Source organism: Lingula anatina, chromosome 1 (genome assembly GCF_051362555.1).
Source record: "Lingula anatina isolate TDL-2025a chromosome 1, LinAna3.0, whole genome shotgun sequence".
Lineage (NCBI taxonomy): Eukaryota > Metazoa > Brachiopoda > Lingulata > Lingulida > Lingulidae > Lingula > Lingula anatina.
This window is the reverse complement of record NC_141767.1, coordinates 26,731,600-26,759,574: the sequence shown is the minus strand read 5'-3', so window position 1 is coordinate 26,759,574 and position 27,975 is coordinate 26,731,600. Positions and strand designations below refer to the sequence as shown.

Here is a 27,975-nt window from a genome sequence, read left to right as displayed (position 1 = left end):
CATTTTGGTGCTAAAGCTGGTAAAAGAGGCTTGCTGTTGTAACGAGCTATCCGGTGTTCATTTTCCTCAATAAAATTGTGATCAAAGGTAGAAGGTATTAAACTTGCAAGAAATAGCAGTGTTTTCATCCATGTTGAACCAATGAGACTCATACTAACATTTTACCGAATATTCAGTATCGTATGCATCAGCTACTTAATTAGTACATAACATACTTTATTTGAAGGGGACGGTCATTAATTTGCTCAAAGGTACATTGTTCCTTCATTACGTTGGGTGAATATTAAATAAAAAGTACCGTTAGTTAGTGCGGCCATATAAATGACAAACCCACAGATCCATTCCACTGCTTTATTACCAATGAAAAAATGACATTTAATTACAGTGCACTGAGTCATTTTGTACTACAATTAAGACGTGAGAAAAAAGGAGTAAACTTACTTGTGAAAGTTACAGTAAGTTGTCACAGCACGTAGCATAACATAACCGTATTTGAAATGGGAAGGAGAGGTCTTTATGCCACTTGTATGCCACAAATAGATGTAACTTATATCCTGGTCTACTACAAGGCGCAATTGCACTGTTTCTTGGATTTCAGTAAGTTGGAACCTATGTTGAGGGTACCCTCCTCTTCCAATGCAGGGTCACTGCAGTTCCAAACATTAATGTGTGTAAAAAATCATGGCCGCCTCATATTAATTAAATCCCCACACTGACTTCAGCTTTTCCATCGTTACTATACCTTGTATTTTTTTATTATCTTCGGTGTACAAACCGTACTTGACGTCTACCTCCCCAATATCGCCAACATAGCGAGGGTCAAAGTCTAAATGCGCCGCCTGCCATCTGAGAAAAAAACATCAATTAGTATAATACGCCCTTTTCATCAACATATTAAAGAATGGAATACACTGAGCATCAGCAGTGACTTTCTTTCTATAAAGACTTTCCATGCCCAAATTTTTCGTAACTTCAGGGCCTAAATAACGCTGGGGTTTAAGTTGAAAGATTTTACATATTTATTAGGCATTATAAAGCCATTTCTGAGCAAAGGATCACCGTTATAGACAGTGTCTGGGACAATAGAAATATATTATATGGCACTAAAACAACTTCAGATTTGTCATTCACGGCAACCTTAAGTCACAGTTTGTGTCTTTATAACATTGTCAACCCAATATTTTGCTTTTTGAAATCAGGATCCCTTGCAAGTTAAAAACTGCGCATTTAAGTTAAAACTTTACAAACCTCGTATCGCAGCTTATCCTGGCAAAATGCGTTGTGTTGACAGTGGACATGTGAACTGTCCTGGAAAACAACAGATGCAAACTTATTTTATCGGTTTATTTGTTAGTTTCATTCATGTTCAATATTTCTGTGTTTCAGAGATGCTGCCAATGGCATACGACGCAAAAGTCGCCTATGAAATATATAATTTGTTTACTTTCGTGCAGTTGTTACGGTCAGTAATAGTTTATTTTACAAGACATCCCTGCGTTAAATGCCCAATCACGTGGTACCCCATACCTCAAGCCAAATATGAGGACATCTCCGGCCTTGAAGTCTGCCGTTTTCCACTGGCCGCCAAATTTACTTGTGATTTCATAAGGATCAATGGTAAACCATCCAGTACCTAAAATACAGAAAGGCAATTATTTCTATGAATAGATTTAAAGACAGCTAGGTTTGTTTATAAGTGTTCACGTTTTTTTAATCGCCATTTCACAAATAAGCATTATGATACCAAAAATGTTACATGAACGTTCTTAATCAAAGGACAATAAGGTAGTGTCAACTTGAATAGTAAAAAAAACTTTACAAATGAATAACAACAACAATAATAGTAATGATAACAACTCACCAACAAGGTTAGCCTTTTCGATATCACAAGAGCCATACGTTTCTTGGAAATGTTTGAATCTGCAATGGTGAAAAAAGTTTTTTTCCAAAATGTAGGCCAACTAACTACAAAAAAGATATTAAGATAGATTTAAAAAAGAACATGCAAATATTCAAAGGCGTCAGTTCAAAGAAATATACTTTCTGTGTCTCACCCTGGTAATCTATGGGACCCCTCACAGACACACAGTGTCCCCATCTCTAAGGTGACGTCACCAATGGGGGTCCACATGGTGTACAACTGGTGGGTGCCACGTGACATGTAAACGTAATCGGTGTGCACCCCTGTGTACCCCTCTCGATGGATTGCTCTATTAAGATAAAAAAAAAAGAGGCCACAGGTTAAGCGTGAAAAGAAGTTTATATTATCTGTATTGATATCGATATCTCCCCTAACCCCATTGCTTATTTAGGCCTACTCATTTTCGATGAGTGGGCCTAAATTTATTACTGACATAGGTGTCTTCTTGTCTCCAAATTTAACGTTCACATCATCGACAGGTTTCATAACAGGTGTCCTAAAATTTCACTATTCATAGTTTCACGGCACTATTGTCGCAGTCTAGCAATTAATATCATAAACTAAACCCATAGAAGTCAGGTACCAAGTATATGTAGGGAATACCAATATGCACTAACCTCAGCCATTTAAAATCAAAGGTTTTCGGTTCTGCTCCAATTAATGTCTTAAAGAACTGAAAAGCTGATAAAATAGGAAATAACAGATGATGAAAATTACTATGAGATCCGATTAAAACTGACAATAATTTAGTGTGTTTTTTAATAGATATTCAAACACTTTTAAACCGTCTGCTGTGTAAATTTTTACGTTTTAACTTGCGCTTACTGCTGCACTACTTTTATATCTGATAATACATGTAGGTACAACTATTGTTTTAAGCTTACGTCTCCTTCCTTCAATCACTTTTCGAACAGGGTCGCTGTGCGTAATGTTATTCTTTCCCTGTAAAAGGTTTAGCCCAATTAAAATGCATCCAATTCCATAATCATTTTTGGGGGATTTTTAAAAATTAAGTTCATTTAATATCATTTTCTTATTCTTTTGGAAATATTAAAAAGTATCTAAAGCACCTATTAAATGTACTCTCAGTTTTTTAATGAACATTTCAGCTTGCTTCGTTATTTTTATCAAAGATGGTTTGATTTATTATTGATGGTTATTTTGGATATCCGTGTGTGACCAATTATAAGATTTATATTCAGTGTTTTAACACTTATATTATGAACAAGGGTTTTGTGCCTTAACCCCACCCTCACCACCGTTTTTAAAACTTTATCACCTCCATAAAAGGCACACATCCTTTTCCACAGCGCGGGTTGAGAACACCATCTTCTAAGGGGTACTCTGTAGACAGTTTGTCCTCGCCAAGATCTCTGATATACCGCAGAACTGCAAGCCTTGCATCTAATACCTCTTCTCGGGAATGGAGGCCTCGGATAAAGAGATACCTAAAAGATATACAAAACATAGGGGCCTACATTTTATCTTTTAAGTGTTTGCGGCAGTGCATCTACATGTAACGATTTCTACGATTCCATTAATTACCTCGCTACTATCAGGCGGTGATCAGCTCTATCATAAGCAAATGTATACCGTCACATACGTATCGGCCAGGATTTGGTGGACGGGGGTAGGTTCCCTTTGTATTCTTAACCTCAGGTGCGCAAAACGAAACAACCAAAGGAATAAAGTGTACATGTAGTTGTCAATATTAACACATTATACCTACCCCTGATTGTGAAACTCCTGTCTTAACAGTTCCACATCCCCCAGCAGGTGGTTGGAGTCTTTGAGCTCCTGGAGGTAGGGAGAGGGAAACTCTACTTCCCTAGTTCCTAGTTTGACTATCCTCGGTTTTGAGGCAGAACGCGCATCTGTCGCCATTACCTTTACATGTAATTAGAACGCGTGCTATCAGAACATATGAAGGTCACAGCTGGTGCATCTGTGGTTTGTTTACTTTGATAGAGAGTCGCACAGTCTATCTTATGTATAGTAATGTGCACGTAGATGCTTGATAAGATTTTGAGCGCCGCATTCTAAATCAGAGACGTATCCAATAAGAAATTTACCAGTCTTTTAATGTCCTTGCCAATAAGGCAGCACGACGACAGAAATTTAATTGAAGCACATCTTTATAGAAGTGACATGCAGACATATTTAATATTTAAGGCTAGTGAGTTTTATTGCTAGAGGGACAATAGATGGTGGCATTTATCTTATTGACCACGATTAAAGTCGGGTGTATTTCCTGGCCGTGACAAAATGACATATTAAGCTGTACTGGGATCCCCGATGCAATTAACTTTCTTGGGTTGTCTCTCAGTCATGTTAATGTTACATCTCTTAATTCTATAACTCATCAACAAACTATCCCAAACATTCCCATTTGACAATCATTTACATAACTCAAGTATTGAGCATTTGAAAGATTTGCATCAGAGGACCAGGAATCCAGGAATAGCCGATGAAATTTGTTTTGGTATAACGTGTAATGACACACACCAAACAAGGTCATTCCCATTAAATTCATTACAACTAGTCATATCGATTCGAAAATTGCCCTCAAGTAATTTTTTTTCTGGATTTCTTACAAAATAAATGTTACTATGGATACGTAGTACCCGGTATTTGCTAAAATAGCAACAGCCTTTTCACTTGGATCACATGGTATGTGATTAATTATTATTATTCATCAATGCATCAATTATTATCATTCACATTAGAATTATGTATAAAAAAAATAATTAACATGCTGAACAAACTGTAAAACCGCTCTTGTAGGTACTTGCGAATATCCTTAAATGATCCCGTGAATAATAAAGAACTACAACAAACATTCATATAAATATAACAAATAACAATAAATAGGTTTTCATATCAAAATGCTGTATGTTATACAATATTTAGCCTTCCCCAGCAGCAGGTAAGGGTTCTTTGTTAAGTAGGCCCTCAGCCACCAGAAAGTCATAAATTTTCCTTGTTTTATTTACATCGATCTTTATCATTTGCCTCGCCTGGGCTAATTTGAGGCAACCATGTTTTCTGCATTCATTAACCAGTAGAGTCTTAAAATCCAGGAATGCTTGAGGTACTAAACGTACTGATGCACACATCTGTAAACAATAAAGGGAAAATGTTATATGATTTGCACCAAAACATAATGATAATTCTTGGATCAATTTACAGAGAATGTCAAAGAATAATCTTACAATCTGAATTAAAATCGATAAGAGTACAAGGGTTTCTCTTCGTACAAATGCCATACCTCTTTTTCTCTTGGCAAAAGCTTGTCATATCCTGGCATACCAATGATATCCAGTGGTGGGGCACATTTCCGTGCTGAAGAAATATAAAAAAAAACATTGCATTATTGAGGCTGGTAGATGAAAACTTTTTAAAATGTTCTTTTGGCTATATATGTTATGAGAAATGTTAATAAATGGACTACTTGTGGGGTTTTGGTACTTTGGTTCTTTCTGCTCTCCCTAGTTCATTTCTAAATAGCCTGTACTTATGCCTCAAAGATATGTTTCATTGTCTTAATCTCATAATTTTCAATTTTAGAAAAGGGCAAAAATGTAAGGAAGGTACATGTAAGTGACCACTTGGTTTAAGCCTAGAACAGTCTTCAAAATATTCTATTTGGGTGATGGTAATAAAACAGAAACGTGAGCTTATGTTGGCCGTACATTGGTAAATCTATGTAACTTCTCACTTTATACCTTGGCTTTAACAAATTTTCCAGCTCTATCGTCCCTGTGTTTTAGAGTCTACGATATTTTAGTCATTTGTGAAAAGCATGGTCTTCAGTCTACATTTGAGTAACTTACATGCATTAGGTAAAGTGACAGGAGCCCCTCCTAAAGCAGCCTGCTTCTGCAACCACTGCTGAGTAGCTGACTCATCCTGCAAAACAAAAATACTCATTTATAACTTGTCTAAAATTAATATTCTACCTAAATCATACAACATCTTATCTAGACTTTGTGTCCATATAATACTTTTTAGGGTAAAATGCAATATGAAAGACATACTACAACTTCTATGGCAATCATCTTTATGGCCAAATTTTGTATAAACTTGCATTTTATTCTAACTAGCTTGACCTGTTACAAATTTTTTCGAGCTCTGACTTACTTTTAAATTACTCAAAACATTAGTGAGTGCATTTCTCCTCTCTTTAGTCTGATCCTGAGATGTTTTGAGGTTTCTGTACAGCCTAGCTGATCTGAGCCGTGTGATGCCTGCATGCCTGTATTCCTGAAGTCTCTTGATCTCCTGACGTAACTCAAGTTCATCTGCAAAACACATTAATTTTTTTCTGTCGTTAATCTTTATTAAGTCATTTTTATCATAATTTATTATACTAGACAGTGTAAGATTTCTTTCCTTGCTTTGCTACACCCTGGCTATGGGCATAGCATTAAAAGAATGGAGTACATTTCTGAAAATGTACTTACAATGGAGTCCTTCCAGGTATTTGTCCCATTCATATGGTGAACACACTTTTAACATACTCCTGAGCCCTTCCACCCAACTGCGAATGGTTGCATCAAATCTTCTGCTCTGAGCTAGAAAGATACCAAAAAGTGTCATTGTACCATTTGATGATAATGACTCCCTAAATGGAAAAACATCTGAAATGTTGAGAAAAAATAAATAAACAAAAAGAGACAATGTATTTTTTTTACAGTTGGAAGTATAACTTTGAACAGGGTGTAAGGTTTACCTTGAAGTTTTTGAAGATTGATAAGGCCATAGTTTCTCACTATTCTGAAAATAAAACAATACCAAACAATGTAAATTACTGGCAGAATGGAAAAAGTAAGATTTACAAAGATATCAGTGAATTACATTAAATTGATTCATGCCCTTCAGTATAAGCATCAAAATCAAACTATTTCTGCGTAATTTATGGTGGACTGAGTTTCAAGCTACTATTCTGAGGGCAGGAGTATACCATAAAAGCTTTAAAAAAATAAAAACACCTGTAATGTTGTAAAAAATTGCATATGCACTAACCTTTTTCTTCGCTGTCTTTCTTTCAAGCAATGCCAATAAATATCAAGGACTGAAATCTTCAATTCTAAAACACGTAACATGTAACATATCAATAAAAAAAATACAACTTCATCAATAACAACACACTTTCTCTAAACAATCAAAAGTACATCTCTATCTAGGTTACAATACAAGAGCTTTGTATTAAAGCATTACAATAACCCATTCCAAGCTTCAAACAAACTTTCAAAAAACTTTATAAAGCTCCACTTGCCCTTGTCTAATTCCCCATCTGTCTCTGTGAACTCCAGTTCTCTCAGGTCTGTCTCAGCATAGTTGTTGTACTCGGTTGTAAAATCGCCCCTGGCAGCCAGGTACCCAGCCATCTCGGTGTACGACAGAGAGGCAACAGCAGGCCGAGGAGGGTCTTCACACACTACCATAATGCAAAGACTATGAGTAAATGAGTACTCTCTGATCACAAGGTGTGCTAGTAGTCTGTTCAAAATCAAGAATTTAATTCAATTTTAATTTTGTATACTATTTTAGAAGCTCCTGATATCAGAGGGTTGTGAATGAGCACTTAATTATTTCGACAATAGAAAGGGGGCATATATATTTATTAAATCTACATTGATGATAATTAAGTCTTAAATGCCAATGTTAATAGACAGAGAGACATAATTAATAGACTTACTTTTATATGTAACTGGTGCAGGGTGCATGCTTATCATAGGGTCCTCCAATTCTGTAGCATGAGAAATAAGAAGCAAACCTAATTATTTATTCTCGTATATTGAATAAACATTTAAAACAATAGTGAACGAATCTGTTAATAAAGGTCAAAATATTGAATAATCCCTTTACGTATACTAGAAAGCACAACATATATTCTACAATATACTCATGCCATGTTAGCCAAAATCAAGTGACATTGCAAATGTCTTACCTGGCAGTGGATATTTGGCATCACTGATATAGTATCTATAGTAATGGTGCTCACAGTCTTGTTTACTTTTGGTCTGCATTTGGTGGGATATGTCAGTCCTAGAATTAAAGAGTAGTGTTATAACTTACATGATAGACATGTTTTAATACTGATATTGATTTATTAGGCTCATTTTTCAATACAAACTGTTAAATAAATATATTCAGATGTTGTGTTGGAGAAATGCCTTGAATAAAATTTCTAAAAAATTAGTGTATTCCATTGTATCTGTTCAATGAGCATTAACATTTTAATTTGATTTAATTTAATCTGCTTTCATTAGACACCTGTTCTAATATATACTGACCAGTTTCCCACTCCACAGTCAGCTACAGCTTCCAGCAGTCTCATTTCCTCAGCAGCTGTCCAGGCCTTGTCAAACAGAGAGAAATCATGCTTCTGTAAAAAAGCAAAATAGATATTTTACAAAGAACAAACAATCATTAAAAATTTTTTTTAATCAATTAAACAGTACTGTTGGATGTACCCCAAATCAAAGAATTCCAACATATAAAAAAATGCTTTGACCCCCCAAAAAATTTCTACATAAAATACCAGGGGTATAGAGGAGTTACAAGACTCAGAATGCCAAAAGGGTGAACAAAATACAGCACAAAGTGAACAATACTCACTATCACAATGTAGTTATGGTCACTTTTGTGCCTGTCCACTTCCAGTCCTCTGGCAAAGCAGTGGAGACAGGTTTGAACTGGGCATTCAGCACAGCGGATATACGGCTCCTGGAGGGTAATGGTGCACCCCGGGCACTGGGTATGGGTGTCCATTTCTTAATCTGAAACAAGACACTTCGTTGGTTTGTATCCAATAAAAGGCTTGCTCATAACTTATATGCAGAAGGGAGAAGCATCCTATCATTCTGTATCTAGCTGTGAAGGGGGGGGGCGCATATCCTCAGCGGGTGCCCAACAGTGACGAAAAATAATAGACCACTGAATTCATACACTGACTAATTTTATCAGTCTTTCTGCGTAAAACCTTTTGACAAAAGCAATCAATGAAACCGTTCACATTATAACTTTGAACTTACCACCTCCACCTTTGCATGTATATTTCTTGCGCGCGCAATGAGGAAGTAATACCCAAGCACGTGCACATCCGGTGGGGAGTAAACAACTGAACGGGAAGCTGTGTTACAAAGCCACAACCATGGTCCAACAAATCCACGTCGAAGGACATGAAGCATTCATGAAGACTGCCACAGAGCACAAGGGGAAACCTGTGTTTGCTCTCTTTAGTGGTTCTAAAGATGGTGCAGGTTCTAGTTGGTGCCCAGATTGCGTTAAAGGTACTGCATGGTACATGTTTAAATTTTGACAACTAAGGAGTTAACCACAGGGTATCTATGTACTGACACTGGTACATGTACTAGTAGTACTGCTAGTCGAACTTAATCGGTTGTACCTCAGTGAATTTTGTAGTGTAATTCCTTCTCTTATACTCAATTACCCAAATACATATCAGTATAAGGAACAGTATATACTGTATGTTATTTATGTAATGTTTCCCTTTTATTATTAAAAAAAGTATATACTTGCCTTGGTGTTACAAGTCATTTGTATAATTTTCATGTGCCACGATTGATCTGCATGTACTGGTACATCAGGTACATATGTATGAATATATATACTGTATGCTCATGCATATAAGTCTTTCTAGCTGAGCCAGTGGTAAAGGAGTGCATGAAATTTGTCCCAGATGAAGCTGTCTTTATAGAATGTGGAGTTGGAGACAAACCATTGTGAGTACATTTCCATCATATACACTCAAAATGTTGCTTTTTCATCAGTTGAATATACATGTACCAGCATTATTGAATTGAAAGTAGATTTTTGTTGGATGTTCTAGAAAAAGTGAATAGTTCAGTTAAAAATACTTTTTCTACTTTAGTTGGAAAGATCTGAATAATATATTCAGAAAAGATGACAAACTGCGACTGAAGTGTGTACCAACATTAATGCGATGGGGCACGGTTGGTATTCATTATAAAGAGTTTTTCAATTTCTGTAGACAAGTATTCTCAGCCTTTGTTTTTTTTTTTTTTTTTTTTTTTCAAAATATTTTGTGTTGGGCTTTAATATGTTCATGCAAACTAAGTGTCATTTGCAGATTGTCCTATTGTTCTTTATCTCATTAATGATTTTGTTTGTCCTACCAACTTATTTATTCAAGTTGACCAGGCCATTTTGTGTGATTTATATATGAAATGACAGGCAACTGTCTGAAGTAGTCACATCTCTATTTTAGCCACAGAGGTTAGAAGAAGAGCAGTGTGCAGATTCCAAATTGGTACAAATGCTTTTTGAAGATGAATGAACTGATCTCACTGGGAAAAGGGAATGATGACTGGGAATTTTTTTATTCATAGTACACTCCAATGCAACTGTTTTATGTGGAATGATTGAAGCTGAAGTGATATTTGTCATTTTCTCTTTGATATGGATATTGATAAAAAATAATTTTGTCTGTAACATATTGATCTAGAAATAACTTATTGAATATTGCTCATCTGTGCCACATATAATCATGACAGGTACACAAATGCACTGTACAGCAAATGTATCTTTTATAATTGAAGATTATCAGCCTGTTAGTTTCTGTTATTGAAGCTGTAACCCGAGTGAAGTAGACCAAAAGTAAAAGGCGAACAAGAAAAAAAATGATTTATTAATTTAGATCTGTCCTCAAGATTTTACAAACTTTACTGATCACTTCAATAAATGCATTGCCATTGTATTACTTATTTGTTGTGCTATTTACATAACAACCTTCTTTCATAAATCATTTCTAGTGCAGTATCTTTAAACTCGAAATCATGTTTTATTCACCTAAATATCAAAACTGAATATCTTAAAAAAGATTCAGTTAATTAATGCAAAATTATCTTTCATTTTTCTTGGACTTAACAAAAAAAATAAAGTAAATGCCATCATATCCTCTGTTAAATATTAAGTTTTTTTCTACCTACTGCACTTTAGATTGAACATAGATATGCTGACAGTCAATAAAAATGCATAATTTATTTATCAAATAATCCTATGGCACATTAAGAAAATAAGTTTTCGTGTGAAATATGACACATTATTCAGTCACACAAGGTGAAATAAAGGTAGAAAAATTTGTACTCATTTATATGGTTGGAATTCTCGGTAAAAAAGGACAGTTTTCTGATGTGTTTTCATTGACTGTCAGTATATTTTACTACATCCACTCACATCCCTTGTTAAATGTGGTGAAGTATTTTACCCATTGTTGAAAGAATATAAACACTGCTTGAAACTATCATGTAAATAAAACAATCTCCAATGAAACTTTTAAGTATTGAAATAATCTTCAAAACTCTACACTGATGATATTCTACGAAATGATGAAATCAATAACATGTTTTTCTGAACATGAGGTACGTGCATTAATTTGATTTCATCCATAATACTCTTTGTATATGTTTCCAGCAATAACCAGTCTCTGTATTTCACTGGTGCCTTCATATATCTCTGTAATCCTGGCATCTCTGTAGTGTCTCTCTGCTGGCATGTCTGTAACATAACCCATGCCTCCTAGGACTTGAATAGCCTAGAAAAATAATGGCAGTATGATCATGTACTTTGGTTATAATATTTGGCTTTATAAATAATCTTCTCTAAAAATCAAATGCATAATTCATTACAATTTTTGCAACTTTTCAAATCCTACATCTGACACAGCAAATGAAATTACACAAAAAGCTTAAAGGGATAATAACTCTTCGTGTGATATCTATATTTCACAATAAAAACATTGTGAACAACTCACAGAAATATAACATATTCTGTTTTACCACAAAAACGGCAGTTATAGCTATTATTCAGATATCTGAGCTTGTCTTAAGATCACGTGACCTCCATTGATGGCTGTACTCAGTTATAATCTCTTAAGAGATTTTAACAAAAAACCAAACTGTTTAGAAAACAAGGCAGCAAAGCTGTCAAATGTACAGACAAAAAACAGAAAATAAAGATGCAAAAAAGGTCATTTTGTCAATTTTGATGCAATAATAAATAATCCTTATAATAGCACTCTCAGTCAACACTGAATTTTAATCTTGCACAACAGGTAACATGGTCAATAACAGGAGCAGACCCAGAGATATTTTCTGACAGTATTACAAAGTATCTATGTTGATCCATCCTCCATTTTGATGGTCTTCCAACAGAAAAAATAGATACCAGTCAATATAAACTTAATAACCTGACTGCCTTCCGGAAGACCCAGAAGATGGTCTCAATCCACCCCTTCAATAAGATTACAGTTTCAGGACCATGAGAGTTCAAATTCACATTATGAAAGTCTCAATATTTGAAAAATGATGACAGTGCATAAAATAATATTACATAATGTTTAAAGACATAAAAAACAATACAACTGCTTTTGTAGAAATACAGAAAATATGCAGAGCCCCAGGCAGAAGAGAGTTAAAAGTCACAAATGCAAGTGTTTGAGAAAAAATTATAAAGGAAAACAACAAAACTAGAAAGGCACTTTGAGAGTGCAGACCTCTGCCAAGGCAGCAATTGTTGATTATTATTGATAATTGATTGATTATTGATCCGGACCACCACCAAAAATTAATCATTGTCCTCTTTGGCCCACTTCCGACAGTTCCTGAAAATTTCTGCAAAATCGGTCCATAACTTTTTGTGTTATGTGGATGACAGACAAACAGGGGTGAAAATATAACCCCCTTGGCAGAGCTTGAGGTAAATATACGGTAATATGCCAAACAATTCGACCAAGATTAATTAATTAATTTCATGGAAATGTCAGTTTGGTCGAATTGATTAAAATACAGCAAATGGAAACCTTTGATATCGTCGGATTGTTAGGGGCATCTGCCAAAACGTCCATCTTTCCGGAAGTATTGCATTTTACCGGAAGTGTTACGCAAGATAAGCCGCAATTTTCGCCTAACACGTGTTTCAGGCATGTTTTATCCTCCTGAAATCTTATTTTGCTGTGTACAATATGTGCTAACATTACTTAACATTAAAAAAGACGACAATTATAATTTTTGATTATATATTTCTCTCACATACGATCACTTTCATGATGCGCTTCACAAGTGGGACGAGTATTTCCCCGGAGACAGGTATTGTAAACAAAGGCCGGTCACTTATATTTGAAACCGGTAGCTTTAGTGGACTTAAGGATGTAGATAACAGTAAATTTTCAAAATTTGGGTGTTTTTCTGAATTTGTCAGTATTAGATAGATGAAATATCAACTACATATCAGCCTATCTTAAAATAATGGAAGTTTACAAATAAACCCGTAATTTTAGCTTAATTGCTGATTTACCCCTGTGGTAGTGTGTCTGAGTTTTAAAGTAGGTCACACTTGTCCATATATGTGTTTGATTGGCAGCTCCACTGTGCAGCTGTATATTTCCCGTACTAGATTGCTGCTAAGCCTTTCACATTCTGTGAGTAACGTCGCGCTTTCACTTGCCAAACAATACTTTTCACTTTGAATTTATCAGTGAACTTAATTCTGACGATCTATTAAAGCTTTAAAAAGCAGACATATAGATGAGACGTATATGGGCAAAGGCACTCCCCCTAGGTGTCACGTGGTGAAGAAGGCTGACGTCACGACTAACATGGTGGCTGCTGTCAATGCATGGAGGGGGCCTCCGGTTGAAAATGTTCAATAATAATGTTGAAAATGGATGAAAGACATAGTGACAGTTACATAGGCAGTGAGTAGAGGGCTGAACCAGTATAAATAACTAAATTTCTCAGCTTGCCAATGCAGCTCACTGATTATATAACGTTGTAATCTCCGGGGAGCACTAAAAGGCTGATTTCTCCGCTTCAGTTTATGGCTTCAAGAGAACGATTTAGACCAGTGTCAAAATTAATTAGAACTCTCAACCGATGAAAGCTGGTATTCCTTCGTTAGATCTAAGGTTTGTCTGAAAGTATGTGTCTGGGATTTCATAACATCAGCTCCGTTTTCAACTTAGGCATGCTTTAGTTAGGCTAGGGGGTCTCGTTGAACTGGAAACCAAGTTTATTTTGATATCTCTGCTAATTTAACACATATCGCTAATTTGAGGCGCATTCTTGTTGATCCCTATGAGGGCTCACGAGTCAAGCTGTCTACACATGTCCATTTGTAGTGGAATTCTAGTTTTTAAGGTGTAAAGATCATGTTGAGCACACCTATTAAGCATTATATCTCATTACGTAACAATTACATAATAAAATAAGGATATGAAATGAAGAGCTGTTGAAATAAGCTTTCTATTGATATGTAACATGTTGGTATATCTTGGCCGGTTTAGAAGATAGCTACCCCTGTTATCTACATCCTTAAACTAGGTGTGTGATTTACGTACGCCCTATTTGAATTTTAATATGACAACTGAAATCAACCGACTTGAAATTTTTTACCAGTCTGAGATCAGTTGTTTTCAACCCGCAAGGCTTGCTCAGCGTCGAGGCGTAGACGTACGTACTTCCGAAGAAAATTCAATCACCCGTATCAAAGAATACCAACTGGTACTCAAACGGAAATCAGTGTAACTTCAAATTACTATTAAGTATTTTATTTAAAAAGCATGTCATATAAAAACATATTGAGAAAAGGCAAAATACGGAGCGTACCTGTGCCGATAGACATACAGTATCTTGCTTGCACTCTTCCGATTTTCTTACTTATATACTTGTATACTCTCGCTGTGCACAAACCACGGTGCGTATTGAAAACCCCACTGATACAACCCGAACGTAAAAAAAAGCATTTACTTGCCATAATTTTCACAAAACAGGTGCATTTATAATTTGACGTGAGAATTGAGCACATGCAGAAATGAGAGATTGGTTTTATCTGGCCTGCTCCAGCATAGCGCAAACCACATGTTAATGAAGACGGTCCCATTTTGGGGGAGGGGGGTCACAGGAATGGAGTTCGTCGTGGATTACGCTAAATATTATCAACATTTCATGCATCTGGGGAAATAGAAAGTGACTCACAGGTAACGTAAATACCCAGTGGAACTCTCTATGAAGCCCCCATGGAGTTAAGGAAGACGTCATTTTTATTGTTGACAAATCAGTTATCCATGTAGGTGAACAGCGACACGTGTTCGTCAGACTTTGACAGCGCGTGGTATTTGGCGCCAAGAAGTCTGGGCGGTCGATCCCGCTGATCTTTTGGTCGATTGTAGTAAATGTAAGATCTTGCGGTGTTGACTTCAAGAACGTTTCCCCATCTGCATATATATTTCAATCGAACTTGGAAATAAATTGCTTATTCTTCCCAAACTTTTTATTGCTAGCAAACGCGATATATGGTCTATATGAAGGTGTTTACGACGTATTCTACCCACTGTCGATATTTGGTTTCATCCAGAATAGACCTTTTTTTAACCCCCCCCCCTCCCCAGTTACGGGCGTGATGAATCAGTCAGCGAGGGCAAGTCTGCTTAATTAGCAAAATTTGTATGTCTATAAGCACTATTATTGTCATCGGGGACAAAGGAAAAGACAGGTACGTCATGCTTCCAGATTAGATCTTCAGTTAATTGTTTCTTCCTCATTGACGAGAGTTATTGAAAGGACAACAATTGACAAAGGGCCGAGGCATGCAGCATCTATTTCACTGGCTTGAAAATTTACCGAGTCTTGTCGACGATGTGGTCGAACAATCGGAACAAGAAAAAAATTGTGCCCCATGATTTTGACGTATGGACTAATTGTTTGAGCCCAGAAAAATTAATTTTATAAAATAATTTTTGTGGTCGGATTGACTGGGCCCGTCGAAATGCTTGGCACATTACCGTAATTCCAATGAAGATGCTATTCAAACTTTTAATCTTCCAGTTTGATATATATATATATAACTTATTTGCAATATTAAACAAAATTTACCTGCATAATTATCACTGCTTCCTTATTATTAATCTAGCAGAGGGCTTTACCTTTGGGAGTTTACAGGGAAATATCAATAAGTGTGCTTTACGTAATCTCATTTAATGGCCTATTAAAGCAAATGACTTTATAACTCTGAAATTGATCTACTGATACCCAAGGGTAATTTACAGACTGACCCACTCAAAGGTCTTCAGGCCCATAAGTCACACCTTAAGAAAAGCACAAAACCATAATGCCCAAAATAGGAGACTACCAATCCTGATGCAATAATACATTATGGTTAACTGCACAGTCAACATCAACTTATGCACAACAGGTAACACAGACGAAAGTAAAAGCATAAGGCTCCAGGCCCATCAAAGTTCAAGTTTATACTTAGAAAGTGCCAGAATGAGAAAAATGAAAATTTCACAAAAAATGCATAAATACAATAAACATGATAATCCAATAGATCTGGTTTTCTCATGAGCTGAAGGCCAATCCTAAAAATCGTACTTGTAAGTTTAAAATCATAATAAGTAGCACAGTTTTCTTTTCATAATGTTTGCAGTAGCAGTGCAAAAAGATTGTTGTCAATTTTGATGTAACATTACATAATAAATTAGAGAATAATTATCACCAATTTTTGTTTATTGACTATAAATAGGATGGACATGTAGAAAATAGGATTATCATTTGGCTTCATGTCCATGGGAGCTCCGAGTCCCACAATGAATATGCCAAAAAGATAATGAATATTACACTAAAATGTATAATTTCCAGAAAAAGAAGCCAATTAGACTGCTTTTCTAACTCAGGCCGCATTTTAGTCCTGTGTTTCTTTTTTGAAAGTTTGACAGTCATAAGTAACACGGTTTTCCCATAATGGTCATCAAGGCAGCAGCACCAAAAATTGTGTTTTCTTCTATTTTGATGCAACATTACATAATGCTTAACAGCATAATGACCATCGATTTTTAATAATAAAATATAAGTGTCATGGATTTTCACAAAATGTGACTAGCATGGGTCTTCAAGCCCGTGGAGGTTCGAAGTCACACCTTGGAAATGCCAATATGTGAAAAATTAAATTTTCACAAAAAACTGTTTAATTGCCAGAAAAATTTACCAAACAGACTGCATTGCCTACTGAAGCTGTATTTTAGTCCCATGTTTCTTTCCTGTAAGTTTGAGAACAGTAAGTGACATGATTTTCCTTAAATGGTCATCATGGGAGCAGTGCCCAAAATAGGGGTTTCTTCAAATTTTGATGCAATATTACATAATGTTTTACAGCATAATGACCATCAATTTTTAATTATAAAATATTAGTATCATGGTTATTCAGAAAATGTAACTAGCAAAAGTCTTCAGGCCCATGGAACTTCAAAGTCACATATTGAAAATGCCAAAATGTAAACAAGACAGCACTGTTCTGAAATGGGTTTATTTCCATTTTTAACACTTTTTTAACATAAAACAAAATAAATAGTTTACTGCCATTTTTATATGACCAATGAAGAAAATTGATGAGATGGGAAAAGTATCAATAGAACAGTGTTAAATGTCCAACTTCCTCCATTCTGAGATTCTGAACATAGTGGATGAATGCATCTGACCAACTGTAATGATATGAGTTTATTTCCATTTTTGACACTTTATTACACAATACATGATAACAAGTTTACCATCATTTTTACAAAATCAACTAACAATGTTGTAAAGATGTAGGAAATGTCAAACAAACACTTTTACGTATCTTATTAGTTCAATAATGAGACTGTTAACATGCCTAAGAATTGAATGTGAGGAAATGTGAAAAAACAGCATAACTTCTAAAATAATGGACTGATTATGCTGATTTTCAAACTCAACCTGTGTTTTAGTAAGATTGGCCCCTCCTGTGAGTATAATGACAATTGGCCAATCTGTTTTTCTTATATTGTGTTATCAGTGTTGCATATATATACTGAAAAAAGTGAAAAAACAGCATAAATTCCCTATAAGTGACCCGATAAGTGATTTTCGAACTTGACCTGCGTATTATGAATATTCATCAGTTCTGTAAGTTTCAAGCCAAAAGGTAAAATGGTTTTCCACTTATCGTGTTATCGGTGCTGCACATATGCAGAAAAAAGAGAAAAAATAGCCTAAATTCACTAAAAATGACCCAATCACGCTGATTTTCGAACTTGATCTCCGTATTATGTATATTCATCAGTTCTGTAAGTTTCAAGCCAAAAGGTAAAATGGTTTTCCACTTATCGTGTTATCGGTGCTGCATACATGCTGAAAAAAGTGAAAAAACAGCATAAATTCCATATAAGTCACCCGATCATGCTGATTTTCGAACTCGACCTGCGTATTATGAATATTCATCAGTTCTGTAAGTTTCAAACATAAAGAAAAAACAGTTTTCCACTTATTGTGTTAGCGGTAAAAGTGCACGGCAACGGCGACGACGGCGACGACAGACGCAGATGACGGCTATATGTACAGACACATCTGTGTCTGTACATAAAAACCAGGGACTAACTTTGAATGTAAAAATGGATTCATTAACCATTGGTAAGTATGGAAAAATTGTTGTTTACTCCAGGAAAATTCATTTTTTGGCCAAAATGAAGAGTTATTATCCCTTTAGTATGTTTACAAAAAGAAAATGAAACCCTGAATAAGACACACTTAAAATTCTAGAGTGCATCTTATATAATAGTGAAAAGGACAATTTTGACAATTCTATTGGCTAATTCAATTATTTACACACCTGATGTGCACAAAATGTTGCTGCCTCTGATGCTGCAAGTTTGGCCATGGCAGCTTCCTATAAAACAAATTGTACAAAATCATGAAAGTCTTTTTTTAAAATCCTAACAATGAATATTTATTATTATTCTTTTCCGTTTAAAGAAAACCCTTACATAATTCTTTTTAATGGAAAAAATTGTAAATTTTACAAATACTTTATTTATGTAAGCCATAAATTCTTCAAATAAGAACATTCCTACAATGTGGTAGCAACAAAATTGAAAAGCAGGCGACCCTTTAGTTCTATTCTTATGAGTAAAAATACCACAAGTACTATAATAGAAATATAAATTTTTAATGATTCTTAAGTTATATATTTCAATAGGATTGATAATTTCTCCCACTGAAAAGATTGAGTCATTACCATAACTGTGGTTTCTTCACCCTTTTCCCTGAAGTAATCCATGTAACATGAAAACTGATAGAATTATTTTTGGGGGTTACTGCCCCTCACCTCACCCCCTCACCCCCGAAAAAAAAAATGATAAAAATAAAATAAAATACATAAATAAATAAGACCTGACCAGTGTCATACCTTCGTGAAGTTAAGCCCATTATCCTTCAATATGGCTGCTTTCCACATCAACATCCTAGAGCTTTCTATTCTTAATGCCATATCAGCTATCTTCATCTGGATGTACCAAAAAAGTAATATTATAATTCTTTAAAATGACAAGAATGCCATCAGCAAATGAAAAAATCAACTTTGATATAAAGGGAACAGATAAAACAAAAGTGCTTCCATACCTGAATAGCCTGTGTTTTGGCAATGGGTGCTCCAAATGCTTCCCTCTTGTTAGCATAGTCTAAAGCACATTCAAGGGATGCCTATAAATACAGATATAACATCAATTTATTTTAATGCACAGTCAATACTATTGCAGCATAAAAATACCTACTGCAAAAAATAATTTCCTACATAACTAAATTACATCAATTGCTATCCTGCTGCTATGTCACCTGCTCTTAAAGGAAAGGATTATGCGATTCCTACCAAATTCTTCATCAAATTATGAATTTGATGTAGAAAAGAGAAATTGTTGAATGTAAATATACATATCTAAAACATGACAGCACATTGTGTACTTTGACCTGAAGATACCTGTGCAATCCCAACTCCCTGAGCAGCAATGCCTATTCTTCCTGCATCGAGGGTTTGCTGGAAATAAAGATTTTCAATATTCATGAGATTTATTATTTAACAGGAGGAAAAATTGGCTAAAAAGTAACAGACACCATAGTATACATACATTTAGGGGGAACTTAGCATCAAATTGTTAAATATTTGCTCCAATTACAATTAATATAAAAGAAGATATAAATAACAAAAACATATTAAAAGTAGAAAATATTGCTAAAAATACATACCATGGCAATTTTGAATCCATTTCCTGGTGCCCCTAACAAGTTTTCTTTTGGTATGTGGCAGTCATCAAAATTCAAAGTGCATGTTGAGGTGGCCTTGATTCCAAGCTTGTCCTCTTTTTTCCCCAAACTCAATCCTTCTGTTGGCATTGGAACTATGAAAGCACTGATACCCTAGGGACACAAATAAGGCATGGAACCAATACCAGTACAGTTAACTTTTCAAACCCAATGTACCATCTTTTTCACCTGCAAATTTTGCTATTATTTCAGAATTTTAATTTAATCACACATTAAACTGGTTTCACAAACCAACACATAAATCATACCATGCTAGTTTTGTAACTGTTCTCACTAATATAATAGTCTTGAAACATAACTTCACTATTACCTTGTGATACTTAGATTTGTCTGTGGTAGCAAAAACCACAGCTGCCTCAGCTTCATAAGAGTTTGTTATCCAAGCCTTGCTTCCATTCAGTACCCAGTGGTCACCTACAAGCTTGGCTGTTGTCGAGGCTGCACCTGCATCACTGCCATTACCTATTTATAGCAAGATAATATGAAATAAACTTGACATGCAAATTAATATTGAAAACAAGGCAGCAAAGCTGTCAAATGTACAGACAAAAAACAGAAAATAAAGATGCAAAAAAGGTCATTTTGTCAATTTTGATGCAATAATAAATAATGCTTATAATAGCACTATCAGTCAACACTGAATTTTAATCATGCACAACAGGTAAAATGGTCAATAACGTGAGCGGACCCAGAGATATTCTCTGACAGTATTCCAAAGTATCTATTTTGATCCATCCTCCATTTTGATGGTCTTCCAACAGAAGAAAAAATACATACCAGGCAATATAAACTTAATAACCTGACTGTCTTCCAGAAGTCCCAGAAGATGGTCTCAATCTACCCTTTCAATAAGATTACAGTTTCAGGACCATGAGAGTTCAAATTCACATGATGAAAGTCTCAATATTTGAAAAATGATGACAGTGCATAAAATAATATTACATAAGTAACATAATGTTTAAAGACATAAAAAACAATACAACTGCTTATGTGGAAATACAGAAATGTCAGAGTCTCAGGCGGATGAGAGTTAAAAGTCACAAATGCAAGTGTTTGAGAAAAAATTATAAAGGAAAACATAACAAAACTAGAAAAGCACTCCGAGAGTGCAGACCTCTGCCAAGGTAGCAATTGTTGATTATTATTGATTTTTGTCCTCTTTGGCCCACTCCTGACAGTTCCTGAAAATTTCAGCAAAATCGGTCCATAACTTTTTGAGTTATGTTGATGACAAACAGGGGTGAAAATATAACGTACCTCCTTGGCAGAGGTAAATATAATTCCAATGAAGCTGCTATTCAAACTTTTAATCTTTCAGTTTGATATATATATATATATATATATATATATATATATATATATATATATATATATATTAAAAACTTATTTGCAATATTTAACAAAATTTACCTGCATAATTATCACTGCTTCCTTATTATTAATCTAGCAGAGAGCTTAACCTATGGGAGTTTACAGGGAAATATCAACAAGTGTGCTTTATGTAATCTCAAATCACAAGTGTGCTTTATGTAGCCTATCAATTAGGCAAATTACTTTATAACTGAAATTAGCGAAGTGATACCCAAGGGAAATTTATAGACTGACCCTCTCAAAGGTCTTTCAGGCCCATAAGTCACAACTTAAGAAGAGCACAAAACAAAAATGCACAAAATAGGAGACTACCACTTCTGATGCAATAATACATTATGTTTAACTGCACAGTCAACATCAAATTTTAATTTTGCACAACAGGTAACACCGACGAAAGTAAAAGCATAAGGCTTCAGGCCCATCAGAGTTCAAGTTTATACTTAGAAAGTGCCAGAATGAGAAAAATGAAATTTCACACAAAATTGCATTAAATTCAATAATAAATGATAACCCAATTCAGCTGGCTTTCTAATTTGAACTGCATGCCAATCCTAAAAATCATACTCTTAAGTTAAATATAATAATAAATAACACATTTTTCTTTTCATAATGTTTGCAGTAGCAGTGCAAAAAGATTATTGTCAATTTTGATGTAACATTACATAATAAATTATAGAATAATTATCACCAATTTTTGATTATTGACTATAAATAGCATGAACATGTAGAAAATTTGATTACCATCCGGCTTCATGTCCATGGGAACTCCGAGTCCCACAATGAATATGCCAAAAAGATAATGAATATTTCACTAGAATGTATAACTTCCAGAAAAAGAAGCCCATTAGACTGCTTTTCCAACTCGGGCTGCATTTTAGTCCTGTGTTTCTTTTTTGAAAGTTTGACAATCATAAGTAACACGGTTTTCCTATCATGGTCATCATGGCAGATGTGGATGATTGAATCAGACAAACTGCAATGATATGAGTTTATTTCCGTTTTGGACACTTGATTACACAATACATAATAACAAGTTTACCATCATTTTTACATAATCAACTAACAATGTTGTAAAGATGCAGGAAATATCAAACAAACACTTTTACGTATCTTATTAGTTCAATAATGAGACTGTTAACATGCCTAAGAATTGAATCTGAGGAAATTTGAAAAAACAGTACAACTTCTAAAATAATGGCCCTATAACGCTGATTTTCGAACTCAACCTGCATTTTTGTAAGATTGACCACTCCTGTGAGTATAATGACAATTGGCTAAGCTGTTTTTCTTATATTGTGTTATTAATTTTGCATATATGTTGAAAAAAGTGAAAAAACAGCATAAAAAATTAAAAAATGTAAAATAAAACATAACAAAAAATACCAATAAAGCTGCTATTCAAACTTTTAATCTAGCTGTACAATTACTAACATGATATGAATAACCCTATTGAGTTTGAGAATAATAAGGCACTGTTATTCATCTTTAGCATTAATGTAAGCGTTACACAAATTTTTTTTTGTAAACTTATTTTCCATATTAAATAACATTTACCTGCATAATAATCATCGATTCCTAATTATGTGACACAGTTAAGAAAGCTAAACCGATGGGCCTTTACAATGAAATCTCAATGAGTGTTTATGTAATCTCATTTAATGCCCACTTGAAAATTAATTAAGCAAATTATTTTATAACCCTGAAATAACTTGAAAATCAATTAAGCAAATTATTTTATAACCCTGAATTAACTGCCTACTATCCATATACATTTTGTTGCCGACACGGCAGAAATTATATAAGTTATCATTTTTATTTTATTTTTTCCACGCTGTTCTTATGTTTATTTATATAGTTAGAGAAGACACTAGAACGCTGCTCAATATTAAGTAACATCTATTCATCTAGTCATGTGATCAACTGTATAAAAGCCGATGTTGCATGTACTCTGCGCGGTCATTTATATACTTACTGGCAGAGTGGAGGTATGTTACGATATTACGTGTAGATTGTGTAAAATTTATGTGTTTAATAAAGTGTAATTCACTTATATAGAGGTATATTGTGTAGTTTACAAAAGTTTACATAAGTTTACTTAAGTTTAATCAGTAACATAAGTTATGAGCATCGTGTTTATTTAAAGTTTATGTTAGTATGGGTGTGGCTTTTCCATGACCAACACGCACATGTATATTTATGTTATCAAATAAATTTACAGTACCAGCTCAGATTTCTATGGCCGTATCTGAGCAGCCAGTTGCTAGCGGAGAAAGCGAGTCTGGATATTGTTCTAGTGTGAGTGTTTTAAAATTAAATAAATAATTAGAGAAAACTTACACGCTTGTAAAGATCAATTATTTGTTGTTAAGATCTCATGAATTAAGTTTACTATATTTAGTTTATTTATCTCATTATTTTACTGTTTTGTTATTATTATTTTTTCTTTTTCTTTTCTTTTTATAGTTTTCACCAGTTTTGTCCAGTTTCTGTTCAGTTTTTGTTCAGTTTCTGTTCAGATTCTGTTCAGTTCTGTTCACTGCGTGAATAAACGGCAGTATTATCCAATGGTGTTGCTTCAATTACTCGTGGTCCGCTACACATTTATTGCACCAAATAGCACTGTACTGCATTGCTTTCAAAACAGAAAACAATTACGATGGTTTTCCAACACAAGCTGCACTTCAGTCTTTTCAGTAAGGTTGATTATCATAAGTAACATGGTTTTCCCTTAATTGCTATCCTGGCAGCAGTGTCCAAAATAGGGTTTTCTTTATCTTTCATGCAATATAACATAATACTTAACAACATAATGACCATCAATTATTTTTATAAAAAAATAAAAGTATCATGGATATTCAGAAAATGTGATATGGAAAGGTCTCCAAGGACATGGAAGTTAGGGTCACACTTTCAAAATGCCAAAATGTTAACAAGAGATAACTGTACTGAAATGATTTTCTTTCCATTTTCAACACCTTTTTTACATAAAACCATAATCAATTAACTGTCATTTTTAAATGATCAACTAGGAAAATTGTTGACATAGGAAAAATATCAATAGAACAATTTATAATGTCCAATTAGCTCCATTTGGAGATTCTGAACATAGTGAATGATTGAATCTGACCAACTGCAATGATGAGTTCCTTTCCATTTTTGATACTTTATTACACAATGCACGATAATAGTTTACCGTCATTTTTATATAATCAACTAACAATATTGTTAAGAAGCAGAAAATGTTAAAACAACACTTTTACATATCCAATTAGTTCCGTAATGAGACTGTTAACATGCTTAAGAATTAAATCTGAAGAAAAACCACTTATATACAAAAAGGCTAATAACTTCATCAAAACTTGACTGATCAAGCTTATTTTCAAACTTGATCTGTATACTGGTCAGATTGATCACTCCTGTGAGTTGCAAGACAAAAGGCTGATTGGTTTTCCTTAAAATGCGTTATCAGTGTTGCATGTATGCTGAATAAAGGGAAAAAAACAGCATTACTTTTGTAAAAAAAGTCCAATCGTGCCAATTTTCAAACTTGACCTGCGTACTATAAATATTCACCAGTTCTGTAAATTTCAATCCAAAAGGAAAAACATTTTTACACTTATCATGTTACCGGTGTTATAAAAGTGCTGAAAAAATTGAAAAAAACAAACAAACAAACAAACCAAAAAAAAAAAACAGGATAACTTCCATAAAAATTGCCCGATCTTGCTGATTTTCAAACTTGACCTGCGTATTATGAATATTCATTAGTTCTGTAAGTTTCAAGCCAAATGAAAAAACAGTTTTCCACTTATTGTGTTATCAGTGCTGCATATATGCTGAAAAAAGTGAAAAAACAGCATAAATTCCCTAACAATAATCGAATCATGCTGATTTTCGAACTTGACTTGCGTATTATGAATATTTATCAGTTCTGCAAGTTTCAAGCCAAAAGGTAAATTGGTTTTCCACTTATGGTGTTATCGGTGCTGCATATATGCTGAAAAAAGTGAAAAAACAGCATAAATTCCCGAAAAATGACCCAATCATGCTGATTTTTCGAATTTGACCTGTGTATTATGAATATTCATCAGTTTTGTAAGTTTCAAGCCAAAAGGTAGAATGGTTTTCCACTTATCGTGTTATCGGGGTTGCATATATGCTGAAAAAAGTGAAAAAACAGCATAAATTCCCTAAAAGTGACCCGATCATGCTGATTTTCGAACTTGACCTGCGTATTATGAATATTCATCAGTTTTGTAAGTTTCAAGTCAAAAGGTAAAATGGTTTTCCACTTATCGTGTTATCAGTGCTGCATATATGCTGAAAAAAGTGAAAAAACAACATAAATTCCCTAAAAGTGACCCGATCATGCTGATTTTCGACCTTGACCTACGTATTATGAATATTCATCAGTTCTGTAAGTTTCATACCAAAAGAAAAAACAGTTTTCCATTTATCGTGTTATCGGTAAAAGTGCACGGCGACGGCGACGACGGCGACAGCGACGACAGACGCAGATGACGGCTATATGTACAGACACATCTGTGTCTGTACATAAAAAGATAATTGAAAAAAATGTTCACATTCAAATATGAATTAGTAAATTACATAAGAAAAAGTGAAAGTAAATATATCTTTTTTCAATACCTTTCAAATAAATTTAGAAATAAATTATTTACTTGCTGTACATATATAAAAGTGAGACATTTTATATAATTATAACCCAATTCAAAAAGTAAGCAAAGCAAATATATTGGACATCTTTTTAATCACTTTTAGCCTCTTTACCTGGTTCACTGAGTGCAAAACATCCCACTTTTTCACCATGAAGGAAGGGTCTAAGGTATTTCTCATATTGCTGCTCATTACCATTAATTTGTATAGGAGTCAAATATAAGGACTAAAAGAAAAGGTGGAACAAGGATAACCTGAATTCTGAAATAAGGATGATGTATTTTAAACAATTCAATTATGCCTGTATTGAAGACATGAGAACCATGTTTAACCAAATGTAAGCAAACAAAATAACGTACAACATTCTGACAGCTGTCTACAAGTTATATATTAAAATACTTTCTGAATTATGTTGTCAGAATTTAGAAAAATGTGTGAAATTTATTTCTGCTATCCATAAAAAATAATCTTACATTAATCTTTATTGCAAACTACTTACATTCATCACACTCATGATGCAACCTGTGGAGGCACATCCTCGACTGATCTCCTCTAAAGCTATGGCATATGCCAGATAGTCTAAACCAGTCCCGCCTTCACTCTCAGGAACGGTAATGCACAAAAGGCCCAACTCTCCCAATTTTTTAAACTGTAAAATATAGAATCAGTGAGCAGTAAATGACTCTGTGGGAGACAAAAGTGATTCTTAAATAACTGAAATTCATAATAATGATTTTTATGTATTATATTTTGAAACTGTTCCATTTTAAGTCACTTTTCTTACTCATTTATTTGAAACAATAAAAAAATTACCTTGTGTCCTTAGAACAGAAGCTCTCTTTGTTTTTAGAAACTATTATACTCCAAGGACAAAATTCTAAATAAATAAATAAATAAACATAATGATGAAATGAAAATAACTTAACAATGACCTCCCCCCCCCCCCCCCCCAACATACATAGAGACATTAAACAGGAATGATACTGTAAGAAAACCCTAAATAGACAGGGTTACTTTCTAGAATTCTGTATCATCACCTGCTCTGCTGGAAATCTGTGTTCTTTGTCTAACTGTCCAGCAATGGGTTTCAGTTCATTGTCTGCAAAATCTTTGCATGTCTTATGTAACATTTGGTGCGTATCTGATAGGGTGGCTAGACTCCCCAAACAGCGAACCTTGCAGTCTGTGGGAATAAAAAGGAAAATTAAACTATCTGTGCAAGCAATGCTGGTTAGCAAAAGCATCATTTCAGTTTCAGATCATACCCTGCAACCTGGCACAGATAAGGTGCAGAATGTAGAGTTCACTTTAGTCTTTATTACATTTGTTTTGAGGTTCATACATTACTCTGAAGTAAATATATTGTTTACTGCATGTATTCGTGTACAACAGTTTACTGGTGCCTTTATTACACATATTTTGGTTGTAAAATATTTTAATATAAAAATAAATTTAAAAAATTCTGCAATACACTTCATAAAACTTTTGAGACAAAACCTTGAAATGCCTCTCGTCATTTAAAAATTAAATCCCATAAAACTTTTTTCATAACATGCATTCAAAGGACCTTTTCACTTTTGTTAAGCAAAAGGTCGAGGTTAGATAACTTTATGATAACAATGCACTTTGGACGGTAGGTGCAATAAGTGGATTGACTTTGATAATAGCCAAAGAACATAAACATTTGAATTATTATAGATATTTCACACAATTACCTTACCTCTAAGCTTATTAAGAGGCGACGAGAAGGGCCGCAATCTCATGCACTTTCTAAATAGCGATGCCATCGTATCGTTGCTGTCGGCCAATGCACTTTTAGTTTTTCTTTAAACAGACTCCATTTACAAAAGACTT

General features: G+C 34.3%; 4 protein-coding genes across 4 annotated transcripts; 1 reads left to right on the top strand and 3 right to left on the bottom strand.

Moving 5' to 3' along the window:
* Positions 1-337: 337 nt before the first annotated feature.
* LOC106164737 (uncharacterized) lies at positions 338-3,926 on the bottom strand. Its single transcript, XM_013542752.2, has 9 exons — positions 3,651-3,926; positions 3,201-3,369; positions 2,806-2,863; positions 2,539-2,602; positions 2,055-2,210; positions 1,862-1,920; positions 1,528-1,633; positions 1,249-1,308; positions 338-846 (listed from the first exon to the last, which is right to left on the bottom strand). Exons 1-9 carry the CDS (start codon positions 3,803-3,805, stop codon positions 696-698), a joined length of 978 nt encoding a protein of 325 aa, XP_013398206.2. The 5' UTR covers positions 3,806-3,926; the 3' UTR covers positions 338-695.
* A 646-nt stretch (positions 3,927-4,572) lies between these two features.
* On the bottom strand, positions 4,573-9,098 carry LOC106156909 (transcriptional adapter 2-alpha). The gene is made up of 13 exons (XM_013532349.2): positions 8,962-9,098; positions 8,546-8,706; positions 8,221-8,312; positions 7,875-7,972; positions 7,623-7,673; positions 7,200-7,361; positions 6,947-7,010; positions 6,654-6,697; positions 6,385-6,495; positions 6,062-6,222; positions 5,755-5,830; positions 5,190-5,263; positions 4,573-5,037 (listed from the first exon to the last, which is right to left on the bottom strand). Exons 2-13 carry the CDS (start codon positions 8,696-8,698, stop codon positions 4,828-4,830), a joined length of 1,296 nt encoding a protein of 431 aa, XP_013387803.2. The 5' UTR covers positions 8,699-8,706; positions 8,962-9,098; the 3' UTR covers positions 4,573-4,827.
* LOC106156911 (thioredoxin domain-containing protein 17) lies at positions 8,957-10,667 on the top strand. Its single transcript, XM_013532351.2, has 4 exons — positions 8,957-9,219; positions 9,591-9,672; positions 9,822-9,903; positions 10,179-10,667. Exons 1-4 carry the CDS (start codon positions 9,081-9,083, stop codon positions 10,245-10,247), a joined length of 372 nt encoding a protein of 123 aa, XP_013387805.2. The 5' UTR covers positions 8,957-9,080; the 3' UTR covers positions 10,248-10,667.
* On the bottom strand, positions 10,578-27,975 carry LOC106164810 (short-chain specific acyl-CoA dehydrogenase, mitochondrial-like). Its single transcript, XM_013542842.2, has 11 exons — positions 27,842-27,975; positions 27,159-27,304; positions 26,621-26,770; positions 26,236-26,347; positions 20,387-20,538; positions 19,999-20,169; positions 19,733-19,789; positions 19,378-19,458; positions 19,166-19,261; positions 18,590-18,646; positions 10,578-11,504 (listed from the first exon to the last, which is right to left on the bottom strand). Exons 1-11 carry the CDS (start codon positions 27,906-27,908, stop codon positions 11,352-11,354), a joined length of 1,242 nt encoding a protein of 413 aa, XP_013398296.2. The 5' UTR covers positions 27,909-27,975; the 3' UTR covers positions 10,578-11,351.

Coding starts and splice junctions, on each gene's coding strand:
- LOC106164737 (XM_013542752.2), bottom strand. CDS start 3,805: ATGGCGACAGATGCGCGTTCTGCCTCAAAACCGAGGATAGTCAAACTA. Junction 2,603..2,805: donor AGTGATTGAAGGAAGGAGAC/GTAAGCTTAAAA, acceptor CTATTTTATCAG/CTTTTCAGTTCTTTAAGACA. Junction 1,921..2,054: donor GGGTCCCATAGATTACCAGG/GTGAGACACAGA, acceptor TCACCATTGCAG/ATTCAAACATTTCCAAGAAA.
- LOC106156909 (XM_013532349.2), bottom strand. CDS start 8,698: ATGGACACCCATACCCAGTGCCCGGGGTGCACCATTACCCTCCAGGAG. Junction 8,313..8,545: donor ACCATAACTACATTGTGATA/GTGAGTATTGTT, acceptor GCTTTTTTACAG/AAGCATGATTTCTCTCTGTT. Junction 7,362..7,622: donor TGCACCAGTTACATATAAAA/GTAAGTCTATTA, acceptor GCATTATGGTAG/TGTGTGAAGACCCTCCTCGG.
- LOC106156911 (XM_013532351.2), top strand. CDS start 9,081: ATGGTCCAACAAATCCACGTCGAAGGACATGAAGCATTCATGAAGACT. Junction 9,673..9,821: donor GGAGTTGGAGACAAACCATT/GTGAGTACATTT, acceptor TTTCTACTTTAG/TTGGAAAGATCTGAATAATA. Junction 9,904..10,178: donor CATTAATGCGATGGGGCACG/GTTGGTATTCAT, acceptor TCTCTATTTTAG/CCACAGAGGTTAGAAGAAGA.
- LOC106164810 (XM_013542842.2), bottom strand. CDS start 27,908: ATGGCATCGCTATTTAGAAAGTGCATGAGATTGCGGCCCTTCTCGTCG. Junction 27,305..27,841: donor GCCTCTTAATAAGCTTAGAG/GTAAGGTAATTG, acceptor TTATTCCCACAG/ACTGCAAGGTTCGCTGTTTG. Junction 19,459..19,732: donor AGGGAGTTGGGATTGCACAG/GTATCTTCAGGT, acceptor CTGTATTTATAG/GCATCCCTTGAATGTGCTTT.